At 43.2% G+C, this 16,109-nt stretch overlaps 1 protein-coding gene across 1 annotated transcript in view; it reads left to right on the forward strand.

The window, feature by feature from the left end:
• The window catches only part of COL4A2 (collagen, type IV, alpha 2), a 103,341-nt gene that overhangs the window by 78,590 nt on the left and 8,642 nt on the right, over positions 1–16,109 (forward strand). Inside the window, exons 26-38 of the mRNA XM_010575790.1 lie at positions 800–907; positions 2,833–3,054; positions 5,250–5,411; positions 6,007–6,177; positions 7,329–7,472; positions 8,709–8,834; positions 9,172–9,353; positions 10,772–10,835; positions 11,222–11,296; positions 11,911–12,018; positions 13,024–13,131; positions 14,407–14,478; positions 14,875–15,000. Of these exons, the coding sequence (XP_010574092.1) occupies positions 800–907; positions 2,833–3,054; positions 5,250–5,411; positions 6,007–6,177; positions 7,329–7,472; positions 8,709–8,834; positions 9,172–9,353; positions 10,772–10,835; positions 11,222–11,296; positions 11,911–12,018; positions 13,024–13,131; positions 14,407–14,478; positions 14,875–15,000 (1,668 nt within the window). The remainder of the gene's footprint in view (positions 1–799; positions 908–2,832; positions 3,055–5,249; positions 5,412–6,006; positions 6,178–7,328; positions 7,473–8,708; positions 8,835–9,171; positions 9,354–10,771; positions 10,836–11,221; positions 11,297–11,910; positions 12,019–13,023; positions 13,132–14,406; positions 14,479–14,874; positions 15,001–16,109) is intronic.

The raw sequence follows: 16,109 nt of genomic DNA on the forward strand, positions 1-16,109 counted from the left end.
CGCTCGGGAGCAGTGCGGTGGGGGGGGGGGGGGGGGGGGGAATTAACAAAAGAATCCTACGAAATGCTTGCAGGTTTTGAGATGTTAAGAAACAGTAATACTTACCCAAATGTCAAATACTACATCATAGGCAAGCAAGGTCTCATTTTACCTGTCAGGAGCTGAACATGAGATCAGTGCCAGAGGAACGCTTTTTCAGGGCACAGTGCTGCTTTTACTACTGAAGCTATAGACCTGTACTGTTACAAATATAATAAGTAGGCTAGTTAATTTGTATTCAGTTTCTAGGATGATTAGATCTAACCTTTAGCCCTACATTTCTGTTTTGTGGTTATCTAAACCAGCCTGCTCTTGTTCTGTGATCAGTATAGCAGGGAAGGGAAAAAATTTGTCCCTCGTACAGCATCTTGTCTATGCCCATTTCTGTTGAGCGTTCTTCTTCGGCATTGCCTTTTGACCTTAAGCTAAAAACCTTAATTTACAAAATATTAAAAGTCTCCAAAAGTCTGTGAGACTAATTATTTTCACCCTAGTAGTCTCCATATCATCAGTCTTTAAGTCAGGCTAATCCATGTTTGTAAGAGCACTTAGCCTAGATTTTTGGTCCATGTCTTGGCATCTTGAATACTGCTAAAGAGCTACAGTATAATCCCATGAAATTTAAGAAAAAGTTTCATCTTTGCATCCAGAAACACATCATGATGATATTTACCACTACCTTTTCTTACCTTATATGCACGTTTCTCTTTTGTTTGTTCAGATCACACTTTCTTACTTTCTTTTCTTTTATATTGTTTAGGTGCAAAAGGTGCAAGAGGATTCCCAGGTGATCCAGGTCCAGTGGGATACCCAGGGCTAAATGGCACACGAGGTGATCCAGGTCGGGAAGGATTCCCAGGTCCTCCAGGTATGTTGAAATAATTTGTCATTCTTTATATACTTTTGACTTCTTCACTACAGTCACTGAAACACAAAAACTTGATTCCAGATACATTTTTGACTTATCTTCCCTTCTACATTCAAACAATAAACTATTATACAAAACTGCTACTTTTCAAATCCAAAAGGATTTCCTGCAACTTCTATAATGATGAAAAGTAACATAGATGCTAACCTTTTAAAATCTACTTTATAGTGAAAAATTATAAATGTGATAATAAAAATTCATTAAGTTCATGTAGAAATAAAGAAATTCAATAACAAGATACTTCAGATTCCAAATGGAATATATTCAGAATAATGATGCAGAAAGCAAGAAAATACTAGTATTAGTATTTCTATTTGACTTTTTCCAACATTAGTATAAATTATACTGGACATATCAAAGGCTGAGTACTAGCTACTCACCTTGCCTCTAGATGACTGTGTTTCCAAACATTGTTTGCAAGTGTTCAGTGCCTGTCATATTTTATGCTAGTCTATAATAGGTACAGATTAAATCTCAGGGCTTCTGTATCTCTCCAGTGTTCCAGGACGTCCAAGACACATCAATTAATTGCATGTATAGTCGATCTGTTTGTAGATAGTAAGTCAGATGAGCCTAAAATAGTGCTCCTGCATACCCATGTAATAAGCTGCAGTGGGTGTGTTCACAGATCATCAGTCAGTCCAGCAAGAGTTACTGCCAGAAACTACCACTTCGCTGTGGCTGACCAGGTTAATTTGGTCAGAGAAATGGGCACTGAGGGTTTTTTGTAGCACAATTCAGAAGCCATTGATGCATCTTAATTTAGGAGCTCTTTAGAAATTCTCTCCATCTATCTCTTTTCCAAGTACTAAATCCTCACAGATACCAAAGTGCTGCAAACTATCCCAAATCCAGTGCCCAGGTGCTGCTTTGCCCTAAGGCAGCACACGACCTGAAATTATTCTCTAGGCTCATCTACTGCATCTGTAGTAGCAAAACAGAAGGCAAAAGGAGAGTTGTTGCGTGTCCTGGTCAACAGGCAAGGGATGCATTGTAAAACATGGCTCTGTGCAGCGTAGGGCAGGACCACGCACTTGTACTTCCCCTGCTAAGCTCTGCAGAGTGCTCTAAAAGCTAAATTAGGGCTCCCATGCCATACGGCTCCCAGGCCACAGGGTGGTCAGCACTCAGACCAATTTTCTGCAGTCTTCCGTACTGTCTTTCACTGGTGCTTGGACTTAACTTCCAGTCCAGGTCCAGTTTCCCAGTCCACAAGAAGCCTTTCCCCTGTCATTTGTGGTATGGGGAGCTTGTGCCCTCCCGGTCGTTCACCTGAGGGTGGAGGACGGGGACGGTGGTCTTCCTCCATCGAGGGCGTGAAGCGACTGGCGTTGGTGCCTTCAGATGTGTGGGGAACAGCAACAGCGATGACCCATCTGGGCAGCTCCCCCAGGTCTTCCCAGTTTACCAATATGCATTCACTGATTTATTCTTTTAAATTTGACTCCCTGAAATGTCTTACCCCTGCTGCATATCAAACCAGGTTTTTGTGTATAGGAACCGGTTTTTTGTCCTTGCAGAATAAGACGTTTATAAAATGCTGCAATAGCTGTGACAAAATAGTTGCACAGAAGTAACTGTGCTCAGAGCTGGGGATCTTTCATCACCCAGGCACTAGGTATCCTGAGGGGTCACCTGTAAGTCCTGCTGATTTCCACGTTTGGTCAAATGTTCTTATAAATGCTATGTGGTTTAAAAACATTTATATAAGACTTTGTTTGATTCTACAGGTTTCTGCTAAGAACAAATGACAAACTGAATTGCAAATTACAATAATATAAGAAGCGTTATGATGGTGTATCTAGGATTTGAACTCCAACATTTGTAGCAAACCCTGTGACGCCCAGTCCCTGTTTTATTTATAGGTTTTACTGGCCCCAGGGGAGACAGGGGCCCCAGCGGTCTGCCTGGACTGCAGGGACACCCAGGCCTTCCAGGAAATCCCGGCGCTCCGGGAGTGCCAGGACCGAAGGGCTTTCCTGGTGACGTTTTGGGAGCGGCAGCAGGTTCCCGAGGGGATGTCGGGCTCCCCGGCTTTCCAGGGTTGAAAGGCCTGCCAGGAGATCAAGGAGTACCGGGAGCTAGAGGTAACAGCTACTTCAAATAAAGAAATGTTTGGGTAAGAGTGTGATATAAACGTAGCCAAGTTATAGAGATGTGAGAGCAGTAAGAGACCGTGTTAGGACGCGTTGGAGGTACTGGTGACCCCAGCATCAAATCCCAGTGCCTGACGATCTCCCATCCCTTCCCCATCTACCTCAACTGTTACCAATATGCCTGGCACCTCCAAACACCTTGTGGAGATCCATTGCTTATGACCAGCGCTCCTTCACATTGCACTGCATGGAATCGGCTACAGTAGGATACCAGAGAACCAGATTTTGCTCATCTTTCTTGTGTTCAGGTGTACTGTTAATTTTTCACACTGTAGTTAAGGGAATGGTGCTGTAGTTGTTATCCTGACTTTTCACTTACGTACTGTGTACTACTGAGATGGTTTCCCATGCCAGAAGATGTTTGGATAATACATGGCTTTGCAGAATAGCAAATTGCAGTAGTGCAGAATTCGTAAATTTTAAGTAGGAGGACATAGTGTTTAGTAAATGTTGATAAGCCATTTTACCTGGTCAGTCTTTGGGCACTCAGAAACAAGAAAAAGATAACATTATATACTTATTCATAACTTCGGGGTGTTCATTTTATTTCATTATTTCACAGAGGTTAAAAAACATGCTAAACTCCCTATAGAAAACCATAGCTTCTCTACAAAATCTGAGTTTGTTACTCTGAATTCTGTAGAGGGCTTTCAAAAGCACATGTGGGAATTAAGCATCCCCTGCTACACCATTTCAATAGCATTTAGACACATAGTTAAATTTAGGACTGCTGATTACCCCCCTTGCCCTGTTGTGGAAGTGAGAAAGGAGTAGTAACTGAGTGACTAACTCAAAGCAAGGAGCTGTATCACAGGAGTGTGGTTTGGAGACTCTTCTCATGATTTTCAATACAAATTAAAAAAGAAAATAAGAGTATCATCTTATGTGAGTTATTTGAAGTGGGGAGAGCTGGTTTCACCTTTAGTAGAGCCCCCGAGTGAAGGAAAGGGATGAAGGCAGCTCTGTGGCACTTGGCAAGTTTGAGAAAAGACAGAAGACATCACTAACACCTCTGAAAAGGGGAAGAAATTCAAGGTAAAACATGGATTGAAAAGGAAAAAAAATTGTGTGACTTTGTGCCTTCTTTCTAAGCATTTCTGTAGTTTTCAGTAATAATAAGTACAGTGAAAAGAAAAAGCACTACTAGTTTGTCTGATCTTGGTTTATTTTAGTTCTGACAGAATGGCTCCAAAAAAAGCATGTGAATTTTTGTATGAGTCTTTTTTTTTTCTTTTAGTTTTATGTGAAGTAGCTAGTGATTCCTTGATATTATCTATGCCACTTAAACTACTAGCCCTTCCGAACAGAGAACTAAAGCCTCTATTCTGTCATTGAGAAAACTCACCTTATGTGACCTCAGTTATAAAGCACACCTAACTGCCATCAAGCCAATGGACCTACACTGATGTAAAACCTGAATAAAGAGAAGCAGATTCACTTGGCCTGGATTTTAAGTGCCGTGTACTTTTGAGGTCTTGTATGCTGCTGCTTCTCCAATCTGAATGCAAAGCAGGCATTACCTTTTAAATCTTGACACCCCCTTTGCTCTTACATTGTAGAGATGTAAATTTTCACCCAGTGCACTGTCATGTAGAATCAGGGCCTTTTTGCTTAGGAATTTGTACGAATCTTGTAACAATGCCTTGTAACGACCTTACTTGAAAATTTCTGAACAACACAAACCCAGAACCCACTGTCTGCCTTAAATGTTCCCATTCCTGCCCGTCACATTTTAGAAAAGATAGAGAGCATTACTTCAGTGGTTCAGTCACCTCCTTGATTTGATTCTTACAAAGATGTATGTGATAGAGAGAGAGGTCAGGAATTACAGAATCATTGGGGTTAAAAGTGGAAGAGACCTGTTCCATCTATATCCACCTGGTGCCAAATTGTTTCCATTCATTTGAAGGAGCCAGTCAACCTTTCCGATGCAACTAACGAGATCGGTACTGGTAATGTCAATTATTTTAAAACTAATGAGCAGTCTTTTAATTTGCTTTTCCTGTTCTTACTGAATTTTCAGAGGAAGAACATACCCTGAAGGACCAGTGCACACACAGAAGTGATATGTAGTAATCGGCTCTCTAGATATTTACGCTCTCTAATGCATGATTATGGTATTTTAGGAGCGGATGGTAACCCAGGTTTGCCAGGACCCAAAGGAGATCCAGGGCCGCAAGGTCTCCCTGGCTTGATGGGACTGCCAGGAACACCAGGAACACGTGGATTCCCAGGGGCACCAGGAAACTCTGGGCCAGATGGCAGGCCTGGCTCTCGAGGACCTGTTGGTGAGGAAATACCGCGGTCCTGCGTCACTCCTCCTGCCAGCGCTCCGTGGCACGGCAACCGTATGGTTTCCACAGCGGGAAGTTACGCTTGGGGTTGTGGCACGTGCCACGCTTTAATTCCCAGCCGGGGAGATGACAGTAATAGTGCAGACGCTGCAATTGCAAATTGTGCTGGTATCGCAGGTGGGAGGTAGGGGTGGTGGTGGTCCTCGCTAGTAGAGCTGCTGCTTTTCCTTCCATAGCCACCTACCAAGCCAGGTCAGAGCTTGCTGGTGGCAGACTGGGAGAAGGGAGCTACCGAACGGGAGGAGTCTTATGGAAAAGGGGCTTAATTCAAAGAGGAGAAGGTCCTGTTGGGAGTGGGTACAGAACCAAGCTGGTAGTGGACTGGTTTGCATTGATGAGCTGCTTTGTCTTTATAATCATTTCTGCAATTCTTTTCTGGGAAAAAAAAAAAAAAAAAATCCTTATTTCCCTCCCCCTCAACATGAAGCTGGTGGGATAGCAGTTTTCTCCCTCTTGAGCTACTTTGTATGAAATTATCATGTGTGTCCAAACACTTTTTAATCTCCCTGTTGGCATGTTCGCACGGCAGGTCCACCTGGTGCTAGGGGAGAAGATGGTGAGCAAGGTTTTCCCGGCCCCGTGGGCCTGAAAGGTCTGTCCGGTGACAAAGGTGAAACGGGTTACCCGGGATTACAAGGTATACCTGGCGTGACTGGTCCCCCCGGCATAAGCGGACTGGCTGGCTTTCCAGGAGATAAAGGTGAGCTCTGGACAGTTGCTTTGAAAAAAAACTAACGTTGCTTACAGCTGTTCTGTGCTGAGATGAACAGGACGTGTTCTCTGCTGGGCTACCTCTGTTTAAAACAGAAGAATTAGGGTTGTGTGCCTAATATATTCCAAAATCACTGTCTGTTTTCCTCTGTGTTGTGCTTGGCAAAATGCTAGCTTGTGACATGCAGCCCTATTTAGAAAGGCAATGGCTGTTTTATTTCTCCTTTTAAAAAATATACAGTATTTACTCTTTTCTCTCTCCAAAAGTTCTTCCCTTGTCCCAGTCCCACTGGCTCTCAGGGAAACTGAAGAGATGTTTCTCCAAACCTTTGCTTGAAAGTTTTTTAAAGCTGGCAGTTGTGCACTGAGCAATGCCAGACACAAGACCTCAATGTTTACTTTTACCAGGATACTAATCTTACATATAGAGAAGGTGAGATTCTCTCTTGCCAGCCACGAAAATGCTATGTATAATGCAAGTTGTCTACATCGTGCAGGGAGTTTCAACAGGATTCCAATCCACTGAAGCCAAGTTAAACGCAAAGAGGGGGCGAATGCCTAAAAATGCATGTTGCAATTCCATCAGTTGGAAAGATAGGACTTTATTCCTTGGACAACTCTGGAGTACTGATCAGCTCTCACTTGGGAGGAATGAAGATCTCTTTGTTAGCATGACCCGTGTAAAACAGCGTGCTCTTCTTTAGAAAAGAGGAGCACAGGAATTTTTGGTGAGAAAGGGCCAGGCTGTCGTAGAAACTTGGTTTGTATCTCTACACGTAGAAGAACGGACTGACTACAGACCTTGTGCAGAACTAGGTGCCTTTCTCTAGCTCGTCCGTAGGAGGGGGGTTGAGCTGATCTTTCAGAAGAAGACACGAAGTTCTGGTCACCTCCACAACATCTCCTCTTGGCCAGCTGAGGCAGTTCAGGGTACCCCTGCCCTTCTCTACCTCTCGGAGAGCTTGGGTGCCTGATCTAGAGCTGCAGATTGCCCTAGGCATCACGGCACCCCAAAAAATAGGTACTGCTTGCTGCACTGGAGTTTTCATACCGTTTTAGTCATGTGTTGCTGGTTAATATTGACTTAGTTTGCAGAAATCTGAGTGAGGTAACAGTTCTCTTCCCGTTCTTTCTTTCAAGGCTTAAAAGGTTCATCTGGCATCGATGGTTTCAAAGGCATGACAGGCCTAAAAGGAAGACCGGGCATCAAGGGAATCAAAGGAGAATTTGGCCCGCCGGGGGCTCAGGGCGATAAAGGCTCAGAGGGTGCACGCGGCTTTAAAGGTATTTGCTTATGGATGGTACCAGTGTGTTTGCTTTTCACATCTGGAGGACTATTTTACAAGGACGCAAAGACAAGGATGACACATTTTTCACATGGTATATTTAGCTCCTCCACATTCCTCCACCGATTTCACACATGGGCCTCTGGCTGAGAGGCCTGGATTTTAGGCTCAGGGAAAGGTTACTTCTTTGTAAATCTTTATACGTTTAAGGTTGGAGACAGACATCTCATTATTCAGCTGAGCTCAGATAGTGGCACCTCTGGGCATGTACAGAACTCAACAGGGCCTTTTCCCAAGAAGCATAAGGTGTTTGGGGGAAAAGACTCAGATTTTGCTCCAGTTGCACTGTAAAGGCACTGAAATATTCAGAAAACCAGGCAATTAAGTAGTTAAAAGTCAGAAACATATCAGCTGATATCATCAGTGAAATGAAAACTCTAACTCAGTCCTCTCTTTGCATACAATTATCTTTAAATACATGCTTTACCACAAGGCCGAAATGTTCTTTCTAGGGACCCTGAGATAGGTACTTAAGAAAAAGCAGTCTGCAGTTCAAAGGCTGCAAAACAGTGCTGCCAGTAATTCAGGGGAGGTCTGAGCAAAAGGCAAGTGTGAAAACAGCCCTGTGAAGAGAAGTGCAAATCTACTTCTTGGTGAAGAAGTCCAAGACAGTGCATGATCGTAGGAGACAGGTCTGGGTGGCTGGCCTGTCTCTGCATCCCACAAAGAACTAGAGAGTCATACAGTCTATTTGGGTCCTTTCTTCAGGATGTTATTTACTGATGTCACTACTAACCTTCAAATCAAGAAAATAACTGGTAACAAATCCAAACACTTTCTTTCGCCCAAGGCTTTTTGACTGAGAGTTTCCCTTTCAGGGGAAGTAACCTACTTTTCTGTGCTTTCTCCATTGTGCATTTTCGTTTTGTTATAAACACATGACACCTAAGTGATCTGCTGGGAGGTAAATTATCTGTCACAGAGGAGTCTGGGTCCAGCTCCCCAGGGTCATATGTACAAAAATTTAACTCAGTTTTTGTGTTTTCTTATGCTTGACTGTTCTGCTGACACGTTGTATTGACACAGGTAACTTTTTATGCAAGTGGATTTTCCATAGCTTGTGCAAGATTATCTATTAATCCCTTTTTGCTAAATTCACTCTTCTGTTCACTTTTCCCAACACAGGGCCGCTGACTAGCTTTTTGTAACATGGTCGGGTTTTTTTACCCTTTAGGTGACCGTGGGGATCAAGGCCCCCCGGGAGAACCCCCAAAGCTCAAGCCCAGCCTGATGTTGGAAGTTAAAGGTGAAAAAGGAGACGTTGGAGAAAGGGGCACGAAGGGATTCTTTGGCTTAAAAGGTCAGTGGTTACAGCAAAACAAAGCAAGCACATTCAGGACTATGGATCGGTGTCCTTTATCAGTTACCATATTAAATATTCCCCACTCGTCGTACCACTGCGCTGCAGCCCCCCCAGCAAAGTCTCCGACAGCGAAAGCTGAGCTCCCGGCTGCATTTCATGGAGCCAACCCCGAGGAAAGCTGCATGGGGTTATGTCGTGTGTGTGTGCTGCCTTTTTGTACTAGCGCATCATGGTGCCGTGCTAGCAGGAAAACTTCTTGCACGCAAGCAACTGCGTGTCAGCCTTCCCAGCGCTAACAGTTTAAGTCTTTATTTTTCTTCTTCCCCGCCTGCAGGTAGCAAGGGAATGCCAGGTGTTCCCGGAAAGACGGGAACTCCAGGGTCCCCTGGGCATCCCAGCTACGTGGCCGGTGTGAAAGGGGACGTCGGTGCGAAAGGGCTGACAGGTCTGAAAGGGTACCCCGGTCCAGCCGGCTCTCCTGGCATCAGAGGCTTCCCTGGCAGCACCGGAGGCAGGGTGAGTTCATGCCCGTGAGGGAAATAAGGGTGTCCTTGTGCCAGCATTCAGCTTCTCTAGGGAGCGGCGTTCACCCCTTGAAATTGTGCTGAACAGATAGAAATGCAGTAAAAATTGAATAGATAGATCAAATATTTTTGCTCAATCCCTCCAACGTTCATTAAGCAGAGTCCTTTCTTTTCTTGTTGGGAGACATCCAGATTTCATGCGCCAGCTTTTTGCTGATGAGGACCCAGACAGTTCCTTCTAGGTCCTTGGTCCTGTTGCTGTAGCTGTTGGTACAATTATTCTCAGCGCTGGGCTTACTCTTCCCTTTCTCCCAGGACTGATGGTACCACTGCCAAAAATTACTCACTGTCACTCATCTAACAGTAGAAGAGACGCATCTAAGAATCTCAGCTCCTAGAGGGTAATTCACCATGATTCACTTTGGCTGCAAAATAAGTTACACTGGAAGAAATAAACTCTTAAAAAAGGCCTGACAGTCGACTCACAGACATAGTTTATTTAAGAGAGCCAAAAACTACGTTCCTTTCTCAGGTAGCTTTGCCCTTAGATTTTAATAGGACTTTTTCCTAACCAAGGACTGCAGGACTGTCGTGGTTTAATGCCAGCTGGCATCTAAGCCCTACACAGCAGCTTGCTCACTCCCCCCTGCAGGAGGATGGGGGGAAGAGAATTGGAAGGGTAAAAGTGAGAAAACTCATGGGTTGAGATAAGAACAGTTTAATAATTGAAATAAAATAAAATAGTAATAACAATAATGTAATGAAAAGGCAAATAAAAGAGAGAGAAATAAAACCCAAGGCAGACAAGTGATGCAAATGAAAATGATTGCTCACCACCAACCAACAGATGCCCAGCCAGTCCCCAAGCAGCAGCAGCCCCGCCAACCTTCCCCCTAGTTTTATTGCCGAGCATGACATCATATGGTCTGGAATATCCCTTGGGTCAGTTGGGGTCAGCTGTCCTGGCTGTGTCCCTTCCCAACTACCTGTGCACCCCCAGCCTCCTCCCTGGTGGGGTGGGGGGAGAAGCAGCAAAGGCCTTGGCTTTGTGTAAGCACTGCTCAGCAATAATGAAAACATCCCTGTGTTATCAACACTGTTTCCAGCACAAATCCAAAACCTAGCCCCATACCAGCTACTGTGAAGAAAATCAACTCTATCCCAGCCGAAACCAGCACAAGGACTCACTACCATGTATGTGTAATAGGATGTTCTTAATTTCACACTTGTCCCTTGGTTTGTACTGGTTTGGTTTAACTGATTTCAGCCAAATGACTCTATAAAGTACTACGGAAATTCAAAAATGGTAAATTTAATAGCCTTTTTTCAGTATTTCCAAATTGTGCTGCTTGGAAGGTTGAATAAATCCTTACCCTCATTAACTGATACCTGTTTTCAATCATATGATAGGGAGAAAAGGGCATTCCAGGAACTTCAGGCCATTTTGGTACTCCTGGATCACATGGTGAAATAGGTAAGTTTGTTCTCTGATCTGAGCGCTCTTTGTATTCATTACCCATCAAATGTTCAACACTAAGTTCTGAAGAGTCTTAGGGGGTCTTCAGTCTTAAAGAGTCTTCGTACAGTCTTACAGAATGATATTGTAGATGTGGGAGGCTGTGAAAAGGTTAATACTGTTAAATTCATGCAACATGTACTGTCTACAGATAAATCCATCCATGGCAGGGAGGGCGGCTGTTGTAGAGACTTTATCGTTTTCTTTCTTTAACTTATTCCTCTCTTATTCTAGAAAGATAATAATTACTGAATTTTGCCTCAGAAGTTGCAATTCCTTCAAAACAGGAAAGAGGGTTTAAATTAAAGTCTTACTGCTTATGTGTTCATTTTTGCTTAAAATAGGTGAGCCGGGAGATACTATAAACTTACCAGGAATGCCAGGCCTTAAAGGGGACATTGGTGTGCCAGGCTTAACAGGTATTAATTTCACAGTTGCTCTGGATGCATTACTTTTCACATACCAAAGTCCACAGAGGAAGGGAGGGGGAGCTTACCGTGGGCTTTCGGTGGGTGTTGAACCTGCGCTCTCATGACAGCTCCTGAAGAGGTTCATCTTTTCTTTGTTGGAATGAGTATGTGCTACGTTTACCGCTTCAACTGAAAGTACAGTTATAGCAGTAAACATCAAACATGTGCAACTCCAGTAAACATTTCTATATATTTTTTTGCCATTGATGACAAAAGGAACAATATCAGGCCATGATGATGGAAGATGGGATAGCAGTCAGGTCAATTTTGGATTGGGTTGGTTAGGTAATGTACTAAAATTTCCCTGCGCGTGAAGTACACTTGAACATCAGTGATATTCCACATAATTTGGGGAGTACTTTTAAAAACAAATTCAGTGATGGTTTGGCCAGCATGCTGTAGATGACTACTGATACTCCCAGATTATGCAAGCACCCTGACTAGAAGAATATTTTTATGCGGCAAGACCAGGACCCATTCAGTAACCAACTTCACATTATGCTTGTTATCTTAGGGTCGTATACAGATTATGAAAAGAATATACTGTTTTTGTGGTTTTCCAGGCACAAGAGGCGGCACAGGACAAAAAGGCGAAGGTGGTGATCCTGGTTTCCCTGGCATTGAAGGCCTCAAGGGCACGCAGGGTATCCCTGGCTCTGTGGGACAGGAAGGTAAAATATTCTTTTTAATGCTCTAAAGAATAAAACTGTTTAAGAAGAGAAAGACAAAAAATCTTTTCCCTCAAAAGAAAGTCATTAAGTTTTTTAATATGTTGATCATGCTGTAAGTTGGTAAAGAGCAGTGAAAAGGATGTGGAACTCGTGGTAGTACTTAAGAGGAAATTCCAAAAACTTAACTTGGCTTCATACCAGTTTTACCTTTTTTATAGCGATCATGTGTCTGGTCAAAGTGTTGTATTGCTGGCATACTCGGGTGTTCTAATGCTGTCTCAATACCACAAAGAGATGGGCTTTTTGGTGCTGTTTTCTGCCATAAATGAAGTCAGTATCCCCCAGGACCCAGTAACCCCCAGTTACTCAGGAGCCTTTGAGCCAGGCTCGTTGCCCGACTGCACAAGAGTACCGGGGAACCGAAGTCAGGTTCGACTCTGGCTGGATCATAAACTCGGGGCTTAAGAACATGTCTTATTGCAGGACGATCATGAAAATGTTCTTTCAGAGCAGTTGCTCCACATTTCTCATATAATTATAGGGCTTAGAAACTCCAGCCAAGACTGGAGCAGTTTCGGCAGGTACCTCACTGGGAAACAGTCCTTGTCCGATCAGCTTTCCAGTTGGAAAGGCAAAACAGATGGCAGCAGAAGAGGAACCTGAGGTGAACATAAATGAAATCACTTATTGTAAGTGGCAATAGAAGTAAAATTATCATTTCAATAAGGAAATGATAATTTCCTCAAACACAGAGGAGCCCACTGCATTTCTTAGGTTGTCAGAAACCTGAAGTTTGTAATGAATCGTTCTGCTACACCTTGCCTCTCCTACCTTTGCTCTCTTTAGTTTTCTTCCACTTGGATGAGCGGTGCAGTGTCATACAATGACATTAGGAGGGGAAAGCCTTCGTATTGCTACCTGGGAGAATGGAGGTAGCCCAAGTCCGTGTTTTGGGCTATCGGTTTTAAGGACACTCATGAGCAATGATTCATCGTTGTTGCGCAGGTTTGCCAGGACTGGTCGGCCCCCCAGGGCAGCAAGGAAGCCCCGGGACACCTGGATTTCAGGGCGAAAAGGGAACTCCCGGCTGGCCTGGCTTACCGGGACAAGCAGGTATTTGTACAGCTTCAGCTATTCACTCGTTTCAGTGTTAGCACTTCCTATTGTTCTTTTGGGGTAAAGAAGAAGAAAGGGGGCTTTTTGCCATTCAGAGTGGCAGAGTTCCTTCTAGTAAACATTTATTCCTCATAACGTCCAGGTGGATTAACCAAGACCCATGTGGTTGCTTTCTGATTTATGGCTGCTGAAGGACTGGCGTCTCCCGAGCTCACTTTAACTGCTGATGACCTCCCTCAACCAGGAAAGCAGTTTACAGGAAACATTTTCATTTTTTGTGACAGTTGGGAAGAAAAAACAAAAGATTATGTAAAATGCAGCAAGAGTAGTGATATACCGTAGTAGAATATTATGATGTGGCATTAGATAGCAAACAATATATTTGTCCTACATCATCATCAAAAACTGTGAACTGATCCAACATCTGGTTTTAAGGATAAATGATACATGGCTCAGACAGAATTCTGCTCTCAAAATATAGGTGATAATTTAAAATGAAGCTGTTTGTATCACAGAAGCTCATTGGTTGCCACCGAATTCCTTAATATATTAAGTAAGTAAGCAGGTTTTTTTCTACAGTACACCCAGAAGTTGCCCTGCTTTTAGTAAGATTATCTGTCTGAATCTGCATCAAATCTAAGCTAATACGGTTATGAAGGCTGCCTTTATAGGCAGTGAAGAGAGAGACAGACACTTAGTTTTTGAAGGTTCAATTGTGCTCCAGAGCTCCGGCCACTCATTAGGGATACCTGTCTAGCTTTAACATCACGCTTAACACTTTGACAGGTACAAATAGATAGGATAAATTTTACTTGTAACAGCAGCAGCAGCAGCTATTAGACGTTTTGTTGGTTTTTTTAAATGAGGCAGTGTGAATTTCTCCTGAAGAGAGCTTCATTATAATCACATTTAGAGCCTACAATTATGCCATAATTGTCTTGGTTTGAGGATTTTGGAAAACTAAATGGTTATTAACAAAATTGTGGCAGCAAGACTGGAACGAATGGCATGCTACCAGATGGATCAGAGATATTTTAAAAAAAAAAAAAAAACTGGCATAGTGAATTTATTGGATAATAACAAAATCTGCCAATCACAAAACCGTAGTGTGGTGTATTTCATAATAAGCTTATTGTAATGAATTAATTTGCATATAATACACAAGATTTTAACACAGAATAGTATTTATTCAAGCATTTGAATTTTTTGCCTAGGAATATAAACAGACTCATAGAAACTATTGTGATAATCATGAATGTAATTTTAAAACAGGCTTGCCTGGCTTAAGAGGAATCAGTGGACTGCATGGTTTACCGGGCACTAAGGGCTTACCAGGATCGCCAGGTAAGTGAGACTCTTACTCTGCCTCTTCACAGGCACAACGTTGTGCTGGCTGCAAGCCTGGTCGGTGAGATCTTTGCAGTCTGACTTTAACTGTGTCATCCAAAGCCCAATGTGGAATTTGCTTCATTATTGTGGGCTCTGGCAAACAACTTCAGACACTGTGTGCTGCCACACAGATGGGTTAGAACACAGCTTCCAATCATAATTTCTTTCCTCTTATTAAGTTAAAGCCTCAAGGCCTCTTTTTTCCCCATTATGGGCCATTTTTCCAAAGAGCCGTTACAGACTCACGTATTTAGTGAATCCACATGCTCTATATATGTACATTAGCATGCTGGTACGATGTTACACGCAGAAACATTTCGGCTTCCCTCTTTTTGTACAACTCCACAACAGGTCCAGACGGCTACGGCTCTGCAGGTGTCCCAGGTGCCGTGGGTGACAAAGGCGAAGCGGGAGAGCCGAGCAGAGTGGAAGGCAGCCGAGGACCTCCGGGACAGAAGGGAGAAAGAGGCGTTCCAGGTTCGTGTTCCAGAGAACAGGAGCTACTTATTATTTGTTTCAGCAGTGGGCGTTACAGGTGTCACAAAATGCAGTATAGTGTGCGCAGCTGTATAGGAGAGCTGTCTCGGCCATCAGCTCCCAGAATACTTTTAATGAAGCTCCAGTTACACAAACGCAATGGCTTTTCTTTCTTTTTGTTGCAAATCCGCCAATGTTTACCGTTCTTCTGAAAGCCTCACTGTCTGTCAATGTGTGATCGTCCCACTGATCCCTCCTGGGCATTATTCCCATGCCCAGCACCACCAGCCCTCGCGCAATGGAAGCGTACAGCCTTCCCACTCAAACCCACCGTGCTGTAGTGAGCTGCGCTTATCAGCAGTTCTTCTTCCATCAGGGAGCCACCGGACTGATGTTATGGATGAATCAATTACAGGGAGGGGGTTTAAAAAGTTTTGCAACATTTTGGCTCTGAAAGGATTAAGGACTAGCATAGATACAAAACCTTACTGCCTTTGCCTACTTGGTTCAATGGCTCATTCGTATTCTTTTTGTTACGCTTTGTTGTTGCTAGCATGCTGTGCTATCTCAAACACCATTCAGAGATTTATTATCAAGCATTGGAAGAAACAGCTATTTCACATACCTCGTTCATGTTTGTTTGTCAGATTTAAATACTATTATTTTTTTTAAATGAACAAACAAAAGGGGCTTTGTGGCTTCCTGACAATTTGAATCTACTTAAAAGAATAATCTGTTATTGGTGGGCCAGATTTTTGGCCATTTAACAGTTTTCATCTACAGAGAACTTCTTGGATTCAAACTTTTGGTTTTAACTGACTCCAGAAAACCCTAAGTGTCTGTGACCCCTGACTCCACAGGACACAGAAGAACAAAGCTGCTTTCTTGTCTGCTTCAATATACCTAGGATATTTTGAGTACTTCCGATCTTGAAATATTTTACCTGGCAGAGAAGACTGTTAGCATTCCACACCGTGAGATGTAATTAGCTATCCAGAGAGCTTTGGCACAGAACTAGTATTTGGTTCTTTTAAGAAAAACCTCCACAACATCATCTGAAAAGATAAAACAAAAATCAGTGGGAACTGCAGGTGTTTTCCATTTTGAAA

Source organism: Haliaeetus leucocephalus, unplaced genomic scaffold (genome assembly GCF_000737465.1).
Source record: "Haliaeetus leucocephalus isolate CR32 unplaced genomic scaffold, Haliaeetus_leucocephalus-4.0 Scaffold495, whole genome shotgun sequence".
Classification (NCBI taxonomy): domain Eukaryota; kingdom Metazoa; phylum Chordata; class Aves; order Accipitriformes; family Accipitridae; genus Haliaeetus; species Haliaeetus leucocephalus.